Genomic DNA, 18,815 nt, shown 5'->3' with positions numbered 1-18,815 from the left:
TTAGTGGTGAGTTCAAGTAGATCAGTAACTAATCCTTGGCAATGGAGTTAAAGTACTTAAAGGCTTGGTGAATTTAACAATAGATGGTATTCAACCTACGAGGATGCATGAACAGCAGTCCTTAATTATGACAGTGCTGCAAATTTAATTTCTAGACAAGATAATAAGCTCATAGAGATGCAATAATATCTTCGTTATATTCTTATTTCATCACATAAAATCAGGTTTTGAAATAAGTAAAAGACAGCCTTGTATTAAGAAAAACAGCCTAGGTACATAACATAATCAGATCTGAAATTAAGGGTCCTTAAGAGAACAATACTGTCACTTTTTAGACTGCTTATGTTGGAAAATAAACACAGCAGTGGATTTTACAGCAAAGAAGAAAGGAAAACAAGATACAACAATGGCTTTACAAGAGACAATTGCATCCCTGAATGCTTCCTTAATGATGCATCAAACCCACGCAAAATATTTCCGATTTAAACCCCAATAGTATAGGATTTCTGCACTTTGAAATACACTCTGCCAAATGAAAGAAACCTCCTCTTGTAACTTTAGGGAATAAAATATTAATAGAATGATCTAGACCTCCCTGGAAGTAGGGCACTCCACTGAACAACCATTCAATATGAGTTGAAAGGATCAAACAACCCAGTTTCATCCTCCTAGATTGAGTGCTCCACTAAAATATTGTTTTTCTTGATGCATGCACTATTTTAGATGCTTCTCCATGGAATGTTGTCTTGATTTTGGGCTTATGCATCCTAAAGAACCTTTTAAATTGTTTTCCAGACTCTTCTACACAATTCACTCCATAAAGAAGGCTTTAACAATCCTTTTAATAATATTTTTACAAAACTGTGTGCCATGTGGGGGCTTGGAATGTAGGGCAGCCTGAAGCAACTTCCAATGCTATCAATGCCCCATTATTTCACTTGGATAATGGATGCATCATGAAGAAATGCATATTTGACCTTGTAGAGAGGTTTAGCAAGCCATGTGTTCTCATTCTATAAAGGGCATTCTACCTTGGTGCCATGTGGAGAGAACCAACCAGTGTTGCAGGAAACATCCCTCCCTGGATCTAATGCCCGAAGCGCGGTCCGTACGGATGCGTCCAAGAAGTGCCTCCCAAAACATGGTTCCGAAGTTCCGAAACGCGTTTCGGACTGATAATGACGCTTCTTGGAAATTCTGAAAGCGTCCCTTCGAAACGTGTTTCAGAATCTCCGAAGCGCGTTTTGTATGGCGCTTCGGCCGTACAAAGCGCGATGCTTCAAAGGCCGAATCGTACGGTTCCGTACACGCTTCGGAAAAGTGCGTCGTGTTGCTAAAAAAATCATTTTTTAAAATTTTTTGGTGAGTTTGCAGATTGGGGGTGGGTCCACCTTGGGTTAGGGTGAGGTTAGGGTGAGGAATGAAGGGAATAAAGCCCCCATTCATCCCTCATTTACTCACTTTGAGTTTATGAGAGTTGGAGAAGAGAAGAGAGGAGAGGAGAAGAGAGGAGAAGAGAGGAGAGTTTGGAGGAGTGAAGGAGGAGGAGCTAGGAGAAGGAGGAGGAGCTTGGAGCAAGAGCTTGGAGGACTTCATCTACAAGAGCTAAAGAGGTAAGTGCAAACCCCAAACTCCCTTATTTTTTTGACATTTTTTTTTGTATTTTTCTCCTCCCTCTCCTACTCTTTCCCATTGTTTCTACTTGCTCTTTTACTTGCAGGTTGTCCACCACCTATATCCATATTCCAAGATGGTGTTCTTTTGGCTTCTATGTATCATATTCATTCCACTTTTGGTTTTAATGATGGCAAGGGGGAGTAGGAATAGAAGGGAAGAAGCACAAGAGGACAGTGGTCCCAATATGAGTGACCCAATGTATGATGAGGAGGAAGGGTTTGAAGAGGAAGGGGATGATGTTGAACCTGAAGGGGAAACTGAAACACTAGAGGGGAAAGCTGCATTAACACCCTTGTGGAACTATGTGACCAAACTTGAAGGGGGAAAGGGTGGTGGAAGCTACAAATTTTTGTGCCCTCATGGTTGTCATGGAGGAAAACCATTTAGTGGTTCATATACCTGTGTGAGGAGGCATCTTTGTGGGGTGCTGGACAGTGATGATAAAAAGGGTCCTGTGGGGATACAAATTTGCCCAAACATTTCATCTGAACAAAGAAGAAAATACATCCAAATAGAGGAGGCTGCACAACAAAAAAACAAGAAACAAAAAACTCATTCTAAATCAAGTGCAACCTCTAGATTTGGTAGCTCATCTCCTCATGGTACTTCTGCAAGCTCTGGAGGTAAAAGAACAATAGGGGATTTCCTTAATGTCGCTGGGAGGGCTGATGTGGATGGAAAGATAGTTCGTTTTCTTTGTGCTTGCAGTGTACCATTCAATGTGCTTCCCTCTCCCTATTGGCATGAAATGTTAAAGGCCATCAATGAAGCCCCAAAAGGATACAAGGCCCCCAACTATGAGAAAGCCAGAACAATGTTATTAGAAAGAGAAAAAGGTAAGGTTCAAAGAGCTTTGACACATTTTACAAATGAGTGGGTAGATTCTGGGGTATCCATTGTATCAGATGGGCGGACAAATATTAGAAATGCAACATTTGATAAATGTTCTTGGTGTTTCTGCTAGTGGTGCAGTATTTATTACATGTCATGACTCCTCCTCCATCAATGCGTCTGCACAAAGCATTGCAGATCTCCTATTGCAATCAATCAAAGATGTTGGTCCGAATAATGTGGTTCAAGTGATCACAGATAATGCAACAAATTGTAAGGCAGCAGGAAAAATTATTGAGCGTGCTCATCCACACATCTTTTGGTCTGGGTGCCTGGTTCACACATTGAACTTTTTGATGCATGATATTGTGAAGCATAAAGAATGTGGGTGGATTACTGAGCTTTACAGGAGAGGAAGCAACTCATTAAATTCATCACAGGGCATACAAGGGTAAACTACTTCTATGGCACTTACTCCAAGTTGCAGTTGCTTAAACTTGCAAAGACAAGATTTGCTAGTTATTACCTCACCTTTAGGCGGCTAGTGAAGGTGAGACAAGCTTTAACTAATTTGTTGTGTGCTGAAACATGGGATGAAATTAACACTGACAGAGATGGTGCTAATGCAGTCAAGGACACTGTTCTTGACATTTACTTTTGGTCACAGGTTAAATATGTTTTGTAATTCACCAAACCAATTTATTACATGATTAAGTTTGGAGATTCAAATCGACCAATAATTGGGGAGGTGTATGAGCAAATGGATAGCATGTTGGGGCAGATTAAAGACATTGTTGAGCCTAGAGATATCACCTTGTACAATTATATTTGTGCAGAGGTGGAAAACCAATGGGAAATGCTAAATGTTCCATTGCATGCATTAGCATATGTTTTGACACCTAAATACTATCATCCATCATGGCTTTCAACACCAGCACCTGGGGGGGAAAGCAGGAGAAAACCACACCAAGATCAAGAGGTTCACAAAAAATATATGGCTGCATTGAGTAAATTAATCCTTGATGAGGAGGAGGCTGCCATGGTACGGAGACAGTTGAGCAACTATACGCTTAACACTGGTCCATTTGGGAGCATGCATGCAATTAGAGATCGAGAGACTTTTTCTTCTCTTGAGTGGTGGAACATGCATGGAGGGGCTACTCCACTTCTACAGACTTTGGCATTGCGGGTGCTATCACAGGTGGTAAACACTTCTTTTGCAGAGAGGTGTTGGAGCTCTTATTCTTTCATCCATAATGTTAAAAGGAACAGGTTGAGTTTAGACCGGGCAGAGAGCTTGGTTTATGTTCATTACAACTTGCGATTGTTGTCCCATTACTGTGAAGATGCAAAGACTAATAAAGACCTGTTGATTTGGGACAAGAATCCAGAGGAGCCCAATTTGGAGGATGGAGTGTTGCGATTAGAGCAATTAGAGGATGCTCTTATCCAGGTATGTCCACTGTGGATGAATTTTCCTTATAAAGCATTTCTCTAATTCATGTTTTTAATTTTTTTTGTTAACTAGTTTTTTTTTTTTGCATGAATTTTTTGAGCGATTCCAGGATGATGATGATCATGTTGATATGTCACCCCCACCCCCATCTGGTCCCATGGTTCCCAGGTTCCATGGTTCAACACCAATAGCAGGGGGTTCGTCTTCATCAATTTCAGTGCCACTGCCACAACTTCCACAGGCAACATCTTCTTCACTGCCAGCACTTGGAGGCCCGCCGCCACGTTCTCTTCGTGGTGGCGGGAGGAGAGATTAGTAGATATATTCACAATTTACTACTTTTGTAATAGATTAATCATTAGACTTGTATGCTTGTGAATTTGAACCTTTTTTGTCTTGGCGGTGACCAAGTGACATATTTTGTAAACATTATTATTTGAATTTTGGACATGACAAATGTTGACAGTTGCTCACTTGCTAGATAAATCATAATATGCTCTATGTTTTATGTTTTATAATATGCTTAAATGTTTTATGTTTTATAGTATGCTTATAAATTTGATGTATGTTTGTAATTGCTAGAATATAGATGGTTGATGTACATAGTAGTAACTACAATGGAATCATGGATGCCATATCTATCTTGATTTATGCAAAAATATGCATGTTTTCATGTCTTCTACAACTAATTTGGTATTTGGGATGTTTGGTTTGAGTATAAATGCAAATATATATATATATATATATATATATATATATATATATATATATATATATATATATATATATAGTAGACGCTTCGCTTCCTAGATTTTTGGAAAATGACGCTTCCGCGTCCCCGCTTCCAAAAAATGTCCCCGTTTCGTCCCCGCTTCGTGCAACATTGGAACCAACACATTATACCATGCCTTCAAATGTGTAGAACATGCCTTGTGAGATGTGAACTATGCCACATGAAGATGTTCATGCCTCCAAATATGTAAATATGCCCTAGGGAATGTGAAAATGCCTCAAAACTGTCCTTGATTAAACATTATGCATCAAAATGTTTGATGATTTCAACCTCTGTCCAATGCCTAGGCCTCATGCATGTTCTAGTGGTAACATGGATGATCATTGAAAATTGAGGTTCTTTCAGATATTGGAAGAAAAAAGCCTTATTCATTTGTTGGTGGAATTTTAGTGGAGCTTTTATGAAGAATTTGCATTTATAGTTAAGGACTAAATGGAAGAAACTTTGTCATTCTTCCTCCAAAAAGAGCTTCAATTGATGGGCTCAAAATGCATTGGCCAAATATGGAATGCATTGTAGAATATCCAAATCTCAATCTCAATAATTTTCTTTTCTTCTAGAGGAACTGGTAACTAATCAGGGTCACCTAGGCAAGGCTCCAAATTGAAATTTGGCTAACCTGCAAGCTAACACCTAGCACGAAACTTATGACTTAGCAAGAGCTGAGGCATCCCACTGAGTGGCGTATACCCTTATAGAATTATCATAAATATCCAACATGTTATTCGATGGGAATTGAACTCAACTGGAGAGGATCATAAATAGTTTCCTCAATTACTTGAGCTAAACCCATGTGACCTTGGTCACCATAATCTTAATTGCTAGGTCATATATAAACTTATGCCAATCCATATTGGAGAATTTATTTTTAGGTCTTATGAAAGTTGCCTTACATCTTAAAGATTGGAGTAAATAGATAGTAGTGAGGTGAAGGACAAACCAAAATCATCTAACCTTTTTGCTCAAGATAGTTGGGTTGCTAAAGGTAGTAGCTTTCCAATGGAAAATGGCCTTATTAAGTGGTTATTTGATTTCATAGAGGGACAATTTGGATTGGGCAACCTTTTTGGTTATTTTTAGTAATTTCAATCTTCCTTCTTTCTCCTTGATTGGAGTAGCAAGATTTCTCTAATATGTTATTTGATTCATCGAAATGTCTTCATTTATGATTTTATGTCCTTGCCCTTGCTATGGAAGAAATTGTAATGATAGTAGATGTGGCTTTAATTATTGAATCTATCGTGATGTACATTTAATGGTTTTAATTATTGCATATATATTTCATCTTCGAAATCCATAAAAAAATTGGGTTGTAGAGGGATGTATTGAGTTGCATTATGGTGAACCACATGGCATTTAGTTAGTAGAAATGATAGCTACTTGGATATATATATTGTTGATTTTTTGTAGCATCGGGAGATGTTTCCGCATGGAAAAAGGGGTCTCCAAGTCGACTGAGAAAAATTAAAATAAAATTTATTTTTGGAGTGACAAGTTGGTCTAGGAAGGTGTAGGGACGTGTCCCTTGGGTTATTTTATCCCATTCGACAAGTATAAATAGATGATGTGACATCTCATTACTCCACCAATGAAGAGCAAGTTTGAGCAAGAAGAAATTTGTTTTGGAGATGTTCTTTCTATTTTTATCTCTCTCTTGGTTACACATGTGAAGAAGATTTGACCAAAATCTAGACAAGTTTGACCAATCGAATTGACCAGAACAACTCACTAAGTTTGACTGTTTGACCAAGCTATTTTGACCAAAAGTTCATCGTAAATTGTTGACTATAGGAGGGCCGCACATGCATACTGTTGATCACAAACCCTCAGGGTTGATCGCAAAACCACAGGGTTGACCACATAACCACAGTCAACTGCAGGGCTAAACTTTGACCGCATGTAGTTTGAACAACACTGATTTTCTAACATTTTCGCTGGTTTGACCAGCAATATCTTGAACTAGTTTCGCTGGTGTTTGACTTGGATTATTGGCACAAATTTCTAGACAAATTATTGATTTGTAAACCTTGCTGAAGAATAATTTCTCCTAAGAAAAGTTGTTGAGTTTTCTCCCAAGGTTGGGTTTCCTAGGGTAAAATTATTGTCTCTATTGTGCATCACTGTCTTTCTATGATCTTTATTATTTCTGTTGCATTTACTGCTGAGATTTTCTGAAGTGTAATTATTCAATGATAGCAGTGACATAAAATACTATGTGGAAAATAATTAGGAAATAATTATTTGGCTAAAAATTATATCTATTGTACATCTTGTAGAAAATTCAACATATATATATGTGTGTGTGTGTGTGTTTCTTAATACTTTTTGAGCAAAGAAATTAAATTCTAAAGAATTATGAGTAATCTCTTATCTTCTTAAGGTATGATAGATCATATTGGTCTTAGTGGGCGTTATTCATCATCATCATCATCATATATGTCCACTACAGTTGACAATACTTTTTTGTTGTTGTAAGTATAGAGGCTTTGTATTACAATAGGATTACAAAAAGTACATTCTTCAGAGCATTAGAGGTCAACAAGGGTTGGCCATAAACATGGGCCTGAGATTGAGAAAGCATATGATGGAGGCAGATACGGGGAGGTCTCTGCTATAAAGGAGAAACCAAAGAGCCCACGGTTACATTGCAGCAAAATATACAAAACCATAGCTATAACCGAGAATGCAAGACATATAGCAACACTACCTTGAGAGAGGAACAACATCAGCTAATGCTTAGGGGGGTCCTCTTGAACCATGGGGCGTGGTTTGTAGTAGTCCGGATCATCTGGAAGAGGGAGCCCCGAGGAGGGTGGCTAGCTGGAGGAGGATGTAAACTCAAAGTACCGTTGGAGAGAGTTGCTGACATGGCCATTGTGATTGTTGACCTGGCTATTGTGACTTCCGCCTTTACCACAGGAGGGACCCAAGCTGACAAAGATAGGTTTCGACTTGTCGCGTGATTGGCATTGTCATGGCAAGGGACTACAAGGCTTGTCATGGAGCATTTGCATGGACTGGAGAAAGCGAGGAGTCATCCATTGTATCAGTCGACGGACACTTTGAGCCTTGAAGCTCCATACCCAGAAAACGTGCAATTTGGCAATAAGAAGAATTTGCATGGTGTAAATGACATTCCAGGTCCAAGACATTTCCTTCCAGCAACACATTGGTGTCTTCTTGGTCCCAGTAATGGCGCTCCTCGGTGTTGCGCAAATCTCAAAGATGGTCACTTGAGACCCAAAGTTCACGTGCTTCAGCATTTACCACCATTCTTCTAAAGCGGTGCGGAATACCATAGTCAAAATGTTCACCCTCGTGCCCATGCTAAGGAGGGTGGGGAGGTCGGCCTCACATAAGGCCACCTCTGCTAGGCCGCCCTCTTTCTCGGATCATAGTTGCAGAGAAACCAAATGCAAGGCTCTGAAACTGAGCAGAGTAACCACCTTCATGCGATTGGAGGAATTGATGGCCATGTCGAGAGATCTCAATGTTTTAATGAGGAATGAGGGACGCTAGATGCTAAGTGGAATCGCCATGCTCTTTAAATGTAGGAGGGTGGTGGACTTGACACCAACACTGCGCTCCAAACTCGAGACATGGTGGAAAGCAAGCCAGATGCGCCGTCGAAAGCCCACCCGTAATCTATGTGTTGGATCCATTAAGGGCATTGAAGGCCTGCTTTGTTGGACTACCACTCAGACCCAGGGGACAATTGACAATACTTATGCCTATGTCTTATTTGTTTTTTGTTATTGGTTTTATTGTTTATGTCTACCACATGTTAGGATAATGGTAGAATCAACTAGGAAATGGACGACTCATGCTTTTTTTCCAAACCTACATTCTTACATTTCTTTGGGAAGGGGATCCATGGCACTAAGTTGATTGCTTGTCCTCATTAAATGATGGCAAGGTCTAGTCGCATGTTAGTAATCTCCTTGTATGAGATGGCCATGACCATGTTGGGCTCACCATTGTGGGAGGTTTGGTTGGTCACACAAAATTCCTTAAATCCTTGACTTGTTTTTTGTGCTTACAGCATTATTCTTAATCATCCGACAACCTTATTGCTTGAGGTTGTTGCTTATCTTCACATATTTAAGTTGTAAGAAGGTGATTTGTAACACTTATAAGGGTGGAAAGACATGTCTACAACTACAAACATTTCTTATTTTTATCCTTGATTATATTTTTGTTTGCATAGCATATTGATTGCATTAACTCATTTAGTTTGACAGACTGCTCAGATCTTGGTGGTTTTCTTTTATGTGAATACTTTAACAAACTATGTTACTTTGTTAAATTGGTTCACCTCATCACAAGAACTACCAAAGTGCAGTGCTTGGCTTTTTTCCAAAGGAAAACTTTCTGGGATTCCCTCCTCTCCATGGAATATCTAGATGTAGGGAAGCTCAACCGTTAGCCATAATAATGGCTGGTAACTTGTAGGAACTTGATTGAATTTGAACTTATGATCTATGCTCCACATTGGTGACATGCCTTGGGTGGATGGTTCGACTGATTGAGCTGATCCTTATGGATTGTTTTGTGAAAAGAATCTTTGAACCTATCAAAACTGAAGTTTGTGCTTGTGGAAATTCTCTAGATATCGGAAATGAGAAGATAGACTCAAAATTTTGCACACAATGTGCAGTTGAATTCATTGATTCTTAGATTTGAAGATATCACATGGGAGACGTTAAACTGGCGATGTCCAATGGCTCATGTATGGCATTTGAAAAACCTTCTCGGTTATATCATGAATCAAGTGCTCTTCTTCTATCGTAATACTTGATGCATTATGATACTGACCAAAGGTATCAATCTTCGAAAACCCAAATTAATATTTGTCTTACTTTGCGCTGAACATTACAGTGTCTTAGGAGATGTCATATATTATTCTATTTACAATCATCTGAACCAAATTTCAAATTTGCATTTAAAATATGGGTCTCACTTTTGGTACTGGAGTGATATAAAAGTACCCTAGGAAAGTGCAGAAGGGGATCTCTTTAACAATTTGCTTGAAATGAGATACTTATTAATCAGTTGATTATTAATTTATAATTTGATGAAAAGAATCACACAATTGCTTGATAACACTGATTTTTAGTTTCTTCTACCTACTTTAGTAGACAAATCTTTATGTGTACTTGTGATTTGGGTATTTGTTGAAACAGGTACAAAAGCAATATGCCTATGCAAATGTAAACTATAGTTGTTATAGCATTTTTGCTAGTCAAATCATCTTTGAATATAGTCCTAGATGGCAATGAAGCATTGGCGTGGAAAGTTTGAAAGCCTTTCAAAATTTTACTTGGAATTTTGGGATCCTTCCAATGACTTTCTAAAGTAGCATGTAAACCATAGGGTTACTTCGAGAATGTAAACATGTGTACGTATTGCAGTAGGTTTTGGTTGCATATTTGATTTGAATTTCTATTGGAAGTTTTTTTGTGTTTGTGCTTATTCATTATATTTGGGGTGTTTGGGCCAGCCTAAGATTTATGTATGGATAGGACAGAAGTCTTCTAAACCTTCAGCAGGTTCAAATCCTATTGGACGTAATACTCTTCAATTGTTCTAAATTGTTGTGCAATGTATTGGAACACATTCTTTAGTTCTTTTTACTGTTCTGAATAATGGTTAGTGTTAGTAGAAAAATGAATTTGGTAGGATTTTGTTTATAAAGTGAAAGCTTGTGTGTATGGATGCACTTGAAATGTGAACATGCAGTCAGGTTGTTTAGGATGGAATTTTTGTACTTTACAAGGATGGAGCTAGTTATCCTTGTTTGTACTTTAAAACTTTACTTATATTTGTCCCTGTTGATATTGGTCATGTGACAGGTTTTCACGCATTGGTTCTGTTGTTCTAGCTATCCATGATATTAGTGACGTGATTTTGGAGTTTAGCAAGATGCTTAGATATATGGGCTATGATAGGCTCCCAAGCGTTACTTTCATTATTTTTATTATTTCATGGATTGTCCTTCGCCTCATATATTATCCGATTTGGATTATTTGGAGTACAAGGTATGTTTTAGTTTTCCATTTTAATATCTAACATGATCAGCACGTATCTAAGTTGCACGAAACTTGGGAATAAGTTCAGGTTTCTGAAATGGGGATGACATTGAATTTAAGAGTCTCCAAAGGTTTAGGAAAAAATTGATAATTTGAAAACTAAAAATATCACTAATCCGAAAGTTCGATTGGTTTTTTTTAAAGAACAAATTATCAGGGAAACAGGAAAATTAGAGAGAAATCACAAGGGAAATTAGAATGATAGAAATAAGTGACAATATATTAAAAATCTCATGTATATATTACAATATCATAGTATGCAAAATCCAAAAATTGCCTTATAAATTAGGCTATATGTGCCAAAATAAGAGTCAAGCTACACTTAGCTCTCAAACTCATCAAGATCTTCATCATTTTCTTTAGCATTTTGACAGGCCATGGATGCTGAAAAATAAGCAAGGAATGTTGCCTACAACTGATAACGATGCACACAACATGCTTCTTGCTGCCCACAATGTTCTTTTTGCTATCATTTTTCTAGAAATGGATTCAATGTTATAAAAATCACTCTACACGCATGCTGTTGCTGTAGGAATTGTTTCTTCTTGTAGAAAATGTGAGGAGAGAAAGGTAAGTGGACCCATTTTATAAGAAAAGAAGCCCACTTAGGTTTAGTTCTTTGTTTTTCGTTTTATGTTTTCATTAAAATAATTACTTCTGAATTTCTGCATAACAAATAACAACCATATGTTTTTAAATTGTGGTCATTTTGTTTTTACTTGGGTTTTTAGGGGTTGGCATGGCCCAAAATGCTCATTAAGGGCTGGGAACAACCCGTCTATGTCCAAAATGCGTCAGAATGGGTCATAAATGTTTCTAAGCTGTGATATCTATCAGAAGCCTTAGGCTGTTTTCGATGTATTTCAGTACCTTAAACATTTATAATCGTTGAAATGAGGAAAGGGGGGGATGGAGGGGCAACTTTGCTATCATTTATATAATTTTCATTTGAGAAATATAATTACTCGTCGACAGATTTTGTGTTCTATGTGATAACATTGGTACCTTGCTAGCCCTCAGAATTTACCCCTCTAAGCTCTTCCCTAGTTTTCTAGATAGAGGACCATAATACAGTGTTGCACACATCGCGATTTAATCGCGATAAAATCGGAAAATCGCGATTTTTTCAAAATGCCGATTCAAATCGCGATTTTTATCCAAAAAATCGGCGGAAATTTTTTTTAACGATTTTTATCGAAAAAATCGCGATTTTTTAAAAAATCGTGATTTTTTCGAAAAAATCGCGATTTTTAAGGAAAAAATCGCGGGAGGCGCGGGCAGCGGGGGTTTTATATGTAAAATCGATTTTTTGTTTATTCATTCAGCAGTCCGCCGCGGAGGAGAAGGAGGAGAAGGAGAAGAAGGGAGGGAGAGGGTTGCCGTCGCTTGTGGGAGCCGATTTTAGGAGGAATCCAAGCCAAGATCGCGAATTTGTCCATAAACCAGGTATGTAGATTAATTTTTTTTTGTTTTGGTTCTCTAAAAACTTTGTTTTTCATTGTTTTTAAAGAATTTTTAGAAATTTTTCATTGATTTGGGATGGGTTATTTGTTATGACTATGAGAACCAATTTTTGATTTTTATTTTCTCATTTTCTTTAAACATTGTTTATTTTTTTTGATTTTTCATTGTTTTTTGGGTTTAGAAATTCAAATTGGGATTTTGGAAATAATTAGCTTGTAATTTTGCAAATGCTAAATTGTAATTTGTATTTACTATTTACTATTATCATTTATGTAATCCTAAATTCCTATTTCCTAATCCTTATTTTTCCATAGGTTTGCAAATTCAAAATTCAAAAACAAACATGCCAAGGAAATTGGATCCTTTCTGGGAATATGGTGACCCTAAAACTCCGAATGATAGACAAAACTTGATTTGCAAGTTGTGTGGAAAGGAAATATTCGGGGGGGTGTACAGGTTGAAGTTCCACCTTGCACAAATCCCTGGACGTGATGTGGGGCCCTGTCTAAAGACAAATGCTGAAATTATCCAAAAAGCCATGAGAGCATTGGGAGAATTAGAGCACACTAGAGACGCCAAAGAAGAACTCAAAAGGCAACTAAGAAGGTCAGTTGAAGGAAGTGGGCCAAGTGGCACAGGTTCTACTGCAGCGTCAGTCAATCCGTTTGCTGCATCATCATATTTTGTTCCTCGAACCACACCTGGTTCACAACCAACTATCGGTTCAATGATGAAAAGAACTGAAAAAGAAAAAGCTGACAAGTTGATGACAAAATTTCTCCTCTGGAGTGATATTCCTTTCAGCATTATAAGGAATAATCCATTTTTCCAACCTACTCTTGATGCTGTTGCCAGTGTTGGCCCGGGGTACAAACTCCCTTCTCTTCATGATTTCAGAGGCCGGCTTCTTCAAGATGAAAAGCGTGACTGCACCCAAAGATTGGAGGATTTTAGGGCATCATGGGCACAAACAGGATGCACTGTTATGTCAGATGGTTGGACTGACCAAAAGGGGAGAACCCTTATAAACTTCTTGGTTAGTTGTCCCTTGGGGACTATGTTTATCAAATCTGTTGATGCAACTCATCAAATCAAAGATGCAAAAAATTTATGTGATTTGCTGGATGTGTTTATTTTGGAGGTGGGTGCAGAAAATGTTGTCCAAGTCATAACGGACAACGCTGCAAATTATGTTGCTGCTGGTAGATTGCTTATGGACAGGCATCCTACTTTATTTTGGACACCTTGTGCTGCCCATTGTATTGATTTGATGTTAGAGGACATAGGGAAAATTCCCTTTGTCAAAGAGGCTGTTGACTCATCAAAAACCATCACAAAATTTATTTACAATCACACATCTGTGCTTAGCTTGATGAGAAAATGCACCAACAACAAAGAGTTGGTGCGCCCCGCCATTACACGGTTTGCGACGAGTTTCATATCTCTTCAATCCCTCTTGAATTCTATGTGGGATTTGAAGAGAATGTTTGTTTCAGAGGAGTGGCGTTCTTTGCCAATGAGCCGCAAACCAGAAGGAGAGGCCGTCTGCAGACTTGTTTCATACCAAGAAGACTTCTGGGCGGGAGTGCAGGAGGTGTGCGCTGTCACAGAACCTTTGGTAAAGGTTCTTCGGTTGGTAGATGGTGAGAAGCCCGCAATGGGCTATTTGTATGAAGCCATGGATAGGGCCAAAGAAGCCATTCGGTCCTACTATGATGACAAGGGAGATGATGGGTTCCAGAGACAACTCCTTCTATGGAAGGTCATTGATGAGCGATGGAACAACACACTCCATCGTCCCATTCATGCTGCTGGCCTTTTCCTGAACCCTGCATTTTCTTATGCATGTGGGTTTAATTTTGATGTTGAGGTCGTGGAAGGATTATTAACCTGTGTCCAGAAGATGGTGAAAACTCCAGAAGAACGTATGGAGGTCTCTAGACAAATTGAGCAATATAAGTTGTCAGGTGGCACATTTGGCTTTGAGATGGCTATCAATGATAGGACGGTTAAAATCCCAGGTATTTTTTAGTTTGTAGTATGTACTTTGTAACTTTGTTTCAAATTTCATTGTTTCTTCAAATTCCATTTTTTTCTTATGTTTATTTAAAATTTTCTTTGTAATTTTGTTGTAGACGCATGGTGGAAGATGTATGGTGGCAGAGTACCCCTTTTGCAAAATCTTGCCGTGCGCATCCTCAGCCAAACATGCAGCTCCTCGGGATGTGAGCGCAATTGGAGTGTATTTGAAAAAATACACAACAAGAAGCGCAATAGGTTAACACTTAAACATTTAAAATATTGCAAATTTCCAAATAAATTTTTGAATTCATTAAAGTTTTAAACAATATTTTTTTTATAATATTAATTATTAATTTATTATTTCATGAACTTTGTACAGGTTGGAGTCCCATAGACTTAATGACATGGTCTATGTCTACTACAATCTTCGATTGTGGGTGAAACAACTAGAGAAGACACCTGATACGGAAGCCATCTCATTGGATGGGATTGACACCACTGCTGAATGGAGGGTTGAGACCGAGAGGCCTCTCATGGATCCCACTGAGGATTGGTTAGTGCAGGATGAGGGGGAGGAGGAGGGGGAGGAGGAGGAGGAGGAGGAGGAGCAGGAGCAGGAGCAGGAGCAGGAGGAGGAGGAGTTGGAGGAGCAGGAGGAGGAGGTGACACCGCCTACCCGGGCTACCCGGGCTACCACTACCACCAGTAGAGGACGTGGTCTCCGTCCACCTCAGCCTCTTGTAGCTGCTACTACTAGTTCTTCAGCTTCTAGAGCACGTCAGACTCCACTGCCATTTCCACCACCACAGGCACCAGCTTCTACATCTAGAGGGAAAGAGAAAGCTGTGCCATATTCTCGCAAGAGGGGCAGAGGAAATCAATAGGATTAGACTTTCATTTTATTGTATATGACATTATGACATGATGAGATACATTATCATATTTTTTGTTGATATTTTGAGGCTGAGTTGGACTTGGGACTCAGGACTTACTATTCAGGACATGATTCAATGTTATGTGTGATTTTAGCGCTAGAAATGATATTGAACATCTTATATATTAGTTTTTTTATCATATTTATGTGTCAATGTATTTATTTTATGTTGTAGATGGTTTAGATATTAAAAAAATTGAAAAAAAAAAAAAAAAAATGAATGAATTTTTGTGCCAAACGATTTTTTTCCGATTTTTTCCCGATTTTTTCCCGATTTTAACGATTTTTCCGATTTTTTCCCGGCGCCGATTAAATCCCGATCGCGATGTGTGCAACATTGTAATAACCACCAGCAGAAATACCTGCTGGGAACCTGAAGCAATTGATTGAGGTTTGATCCTGAGACCTTTGTGAAACTTTTGCACAAGACCATCTACAATTGGGCTATTCCTTGGGGCTATATTATATATATATATATATATATATATATATATATAAAGGAAAAGCTTTGTGGGATCCCTGCCCCAGCCATTCCGATGGAATATCAAGATTAAGGGGGGTTCAATTGCTAGCTACAATAGCAGCTGGTAACCCTGAGAGACTTGACCAGATTTGAACCTGTGACCTATGGCCTTCTCTTTAGCGACATGCCTTGGGTGGATGGTTCAATTGGTTGAGCTAACACCTCCATCCTCACTCTCTCTGTGTGTGGATATATATATATATATATATAAATAATTTTGTGGGAGAGTCGTGATGGGGTAGATGATAACTAAAATATTAAAGAAAATACATGCAAAGACAAAGAAAGGTGTGAAAGTGGTGATGGTCAGGTAATGGTTATATTACCATTACGTAACAAGCTTAGTAAAGCATAAAACCATGCAATTTCTCTTTTGAAAAGTATGCCTCTTACATTACATTAGAAATCAATAGCTATATATTGGATGGGTCATTAGGTGGTTATATGACATTCGAAATTAAAACCCTCTCCTAAAATAGGAAAGTAGGCCCAACATGTTTACCTTGACACCTGACTCAAAAGAATCTATATCTTTTGATGCGCACAAACTTGCAGAGGATGCTCAGTGTGAAGGATAACCCAATACACGAGATAATTCAGAGGTATAAAAGGCAACTACAATCTGCAGAAAACTAGCTGAATTACACACATTCACATTTGAGATAAAAATATAGCATAAGAAAGATTTCCCATTAATTATTGAAACAGAGAAATAAATAACTATACAACTAGCAAGGATTGAGAGATTGAAGAATCCTGTATGCCAGAGTTTTGTGGAGAACTTTGAGGCAAAATCTTGTATGCTAGGTGACTAAGAGAGCTACACGATTCTATACGAGTATTTATGCAAATGCACGAAGACTCAGTTTCAGAAACAATTGGGCTTCCATAGCTGTCTTAGGGGTGATTGGCATTCCTAGTTGCAACTATGCACATGCTAAAATTTGTGTGTATGGATGACTGCTGAAATCCTGATTGCCAGTGTGCAAGTGGGACGATAGAGGTCATGTGCGAGAGGCCACTATGGTGTGTGAGCACAAGTTATTGATGTGGGCATACACAAGTAATTGAGATGTGTGTGCACTTGCTAGAACCTGCTGCTCTTAGTTGGAATCATAGTATTAAAAACCGGAACCGATGACCGGACCAGTCCACCTATCAAACTGGGTTTCAAACCGGAACCGGTCAAACTGGTACTAGTCAGATCTCAATGAACTGGTCTTTAAAAAAAACATGAAATAATTACTTTTTAATGAAAAAAAATCAATTGTAAGATTTAAAACCATGATTCCAAACGAATAGAGACAAAATATGCAAAGTTTGCTCATCTATATACCATGTAAAGTTGAATATATCAAAATGGCATTGAGTACAATACATCTCAACAAAAAAATACACAATCAATGAGGCTCTAAATCACCTCTAGAGTCCAAAAACAATGCTACAAGCAATGGGGCCACTGACCTACTACAAGTCTACATATCAGTGATCAACATGATGACTCCTCATCATGATCAAACTCATTACCTTTACTAGATATGGGATCATCAACATGAGCTACATAAATATTCTGGCTCAGAGTTTGAGGACTCCTAAGATTCCTTTGCAACCTCAGTAGTAGTGGTAGTAGTAACAACAAAACTAGACATCAAAACTACAAATCATTGATCAACATGAAACTCATCATTGATTCAGCGCTACTAGAAATGGGATCATCAACAAGAGATACATAAACATCATCTAGCTCAAAGTCTTCAGACCTGGATTGCTCAACCTTATAATATGATAGAAATTGAAAAAGCTTAACATGCCTAACCAATGATTTTGGTTTGAGTGAAGGGTTCATCTCCTCAATCTTATAATGTGGTAGAAAGAGCTTAGCATTTTCTTAACCGATTATTTTCCTTTGAGTAAAGGGTACATTTTTGTTAAGGCCATGGTAGAGGATTTCAACAATGAATACCACCAATATCAACAAAGTTCAACAGTAAATGGCATTAACATCAAGGTACTTAAAAGGGCTTCATGCTCTTGGTCAAATGCCAATCTCATGCCCTCATGCATGATAGAATCAAATGGAAACATTGCAAACCCCCAAACCATGGAATCTTGAAAACTATTAAGTTTGTTGGATTTTGAATGAAATATAAAATTCTAGTTTCTACATATGAAATCCAATGAGGTCGAAACCACTCTCAAACATCCAGAGTCATTTCATGGTAATGTTAAAAATTTAAGCAAAAGTGACATTTCCTTTACCATTGATTGCCAACGTTGCTAGTGTTGAGATGTGTGAGGCAAATGAGAGGGGAGACATGCTTTTCTTGGAGGGGTTGTTTTTGGAGGGAAACAACCCCAAGTTACCCTCAAAACTGCTTGAAAACTCACAAAACAACATTTTGTGGGGTTTGCAGCTGGCCTAGCAATAAATTGGTCGGTTTATGATGAAACCAATTGATTTATGGGAAAACCGACTGGTTTATGATGGAAGCGACTGATTTATGGGAAAACCGGTCGGTTCCCTCATAAACTGACCAATTTATGGCTAGTGAAACCCATAAACCCTAGCCCACAAGGATTGAAACCAATTTTTATACCAGTTGGATAGCTCGGCCTAATGAACTAGCCAATTTGATCGGTTTACGTTTGAACTGGCTTGTTTTGAATACTATGGTTGGGATTTAATGCTACAAATGTTGAAGAATTTTTATGGTTCGTTATAGGTGCTACTCCCATGCCACTGGGGGGCTTTGTCCCTCAACCCTTCCTGTTAGCAATGCCATGAGGCCACAAGCGACATTCCCCCTTGGACCTTATTCAGGTGGTGGGCAGTGTTAGGGGCACTATGGTGTGTGCGCACAAGTTGCTGATGTATGCATGCACAAGTCATTGAGATGTGTTTGCACAAGCTAGAACCTGCTACGCTTAGTTGGAACTTGATGCTACAAATGTTATTTTTACGGTTGGTTGGGAGTGTGCTCCCATGCCATTGGAGGGTTTGTTCCTCAACCCTGTCTATTAGAAAT

General features: G+C 38.5%; 2 protein-coding genes across 4 annotated transcripts in view; both read left to right on the top strand.

Annotated features, from left to right (window-relative positions):
* The window catches only part of LOC149260880 (ASC1-like protein), a 192,014-nt gene that overhangs the window by 109,383 nt on the left and 63,816 nt on the right, over window positions 1-18,815 (top strand). For 2 of the 3 annotated variants that reach the window (XM_089421227.1, XM_089421229.1), the window contains exon 4: window positions 10,610-10,795. The exons of the other annotated variant lie outside the window; for it this stretch is intronic. In XM_089421227.1, the coding sequence (XP_089277353.1) occupies window positions 10,610-10,795 (186 nt within the window). The remainder of the gene's footprint in view (window positions 1-10,609; window positions 10,796-18,815) is intronic. 3 annotated transcript variants of the gene reach the window in all.
* On the top strand, window positions 13,776-15,406 carry LOC149260881 (uncharacterized). Its single transcript, XM_089434088.1, has 3 exons — window positions 13,776-14,331; window positions 14,446-14,587; window positions 14,712-15,406. Exons 1-3 carry the CDS (start codon window positions 13,776-13,778, stop codon window positions 15,214-15,216), a joined length of 1,203 nt encoding a protein of 400 aa, XP_089290214.1. The 3' UTR covers window positions 15,217-15,406.

The sequence above is a fragment of the Pinus tabuliformis genome, chromosome 6 (assembly GCF_031772625.1).
Source record: "Pinus tabuliformis cultivar Carrire ecotype Pingquan chromosome 6, CPIR1, whole genome shotgun sequence".
NCBI classification, from domain to species: Eukaryota; Viridiplantae; Streptophyta; class Pinopsida; order Pinales; family Pinaceae; genus Pinus; species Pinus tabuliformis.
The sequence above is the reverse complement of the archived record's forward strand: the minus strand, read 5'-3'. Positions and strand labels throughout refer to the sequence as shown.

What these genes read in the sequence shown, in the direction of transcription:
- LOC149260881 (XM_089434088.1), top strand. Translation starts at nt 13,776, where the DNA reads ATGTGGGATTTGAAGAGAATGTTTGTTTCAGAGGAGTGGCGTTCTTTG. An exon ending in TAGGACGGTTAAAATCCCAG is followed by an intron (nt 14,332 to 14,445) that starts GTATTTTTTAGT and finishes ATTTTGTTGTAG; the next exon opens with ACGCATGGTGGAAGATGTAT. An exon ending in CACAACAAGAAGCGCAATAG is followed by an intron (nt 14,588 to 14,711) that starts GTTAACACTTAA and finishes AACTTTGTACAG; the next exon opens with GTTGGAGTCCCATAGACTTA.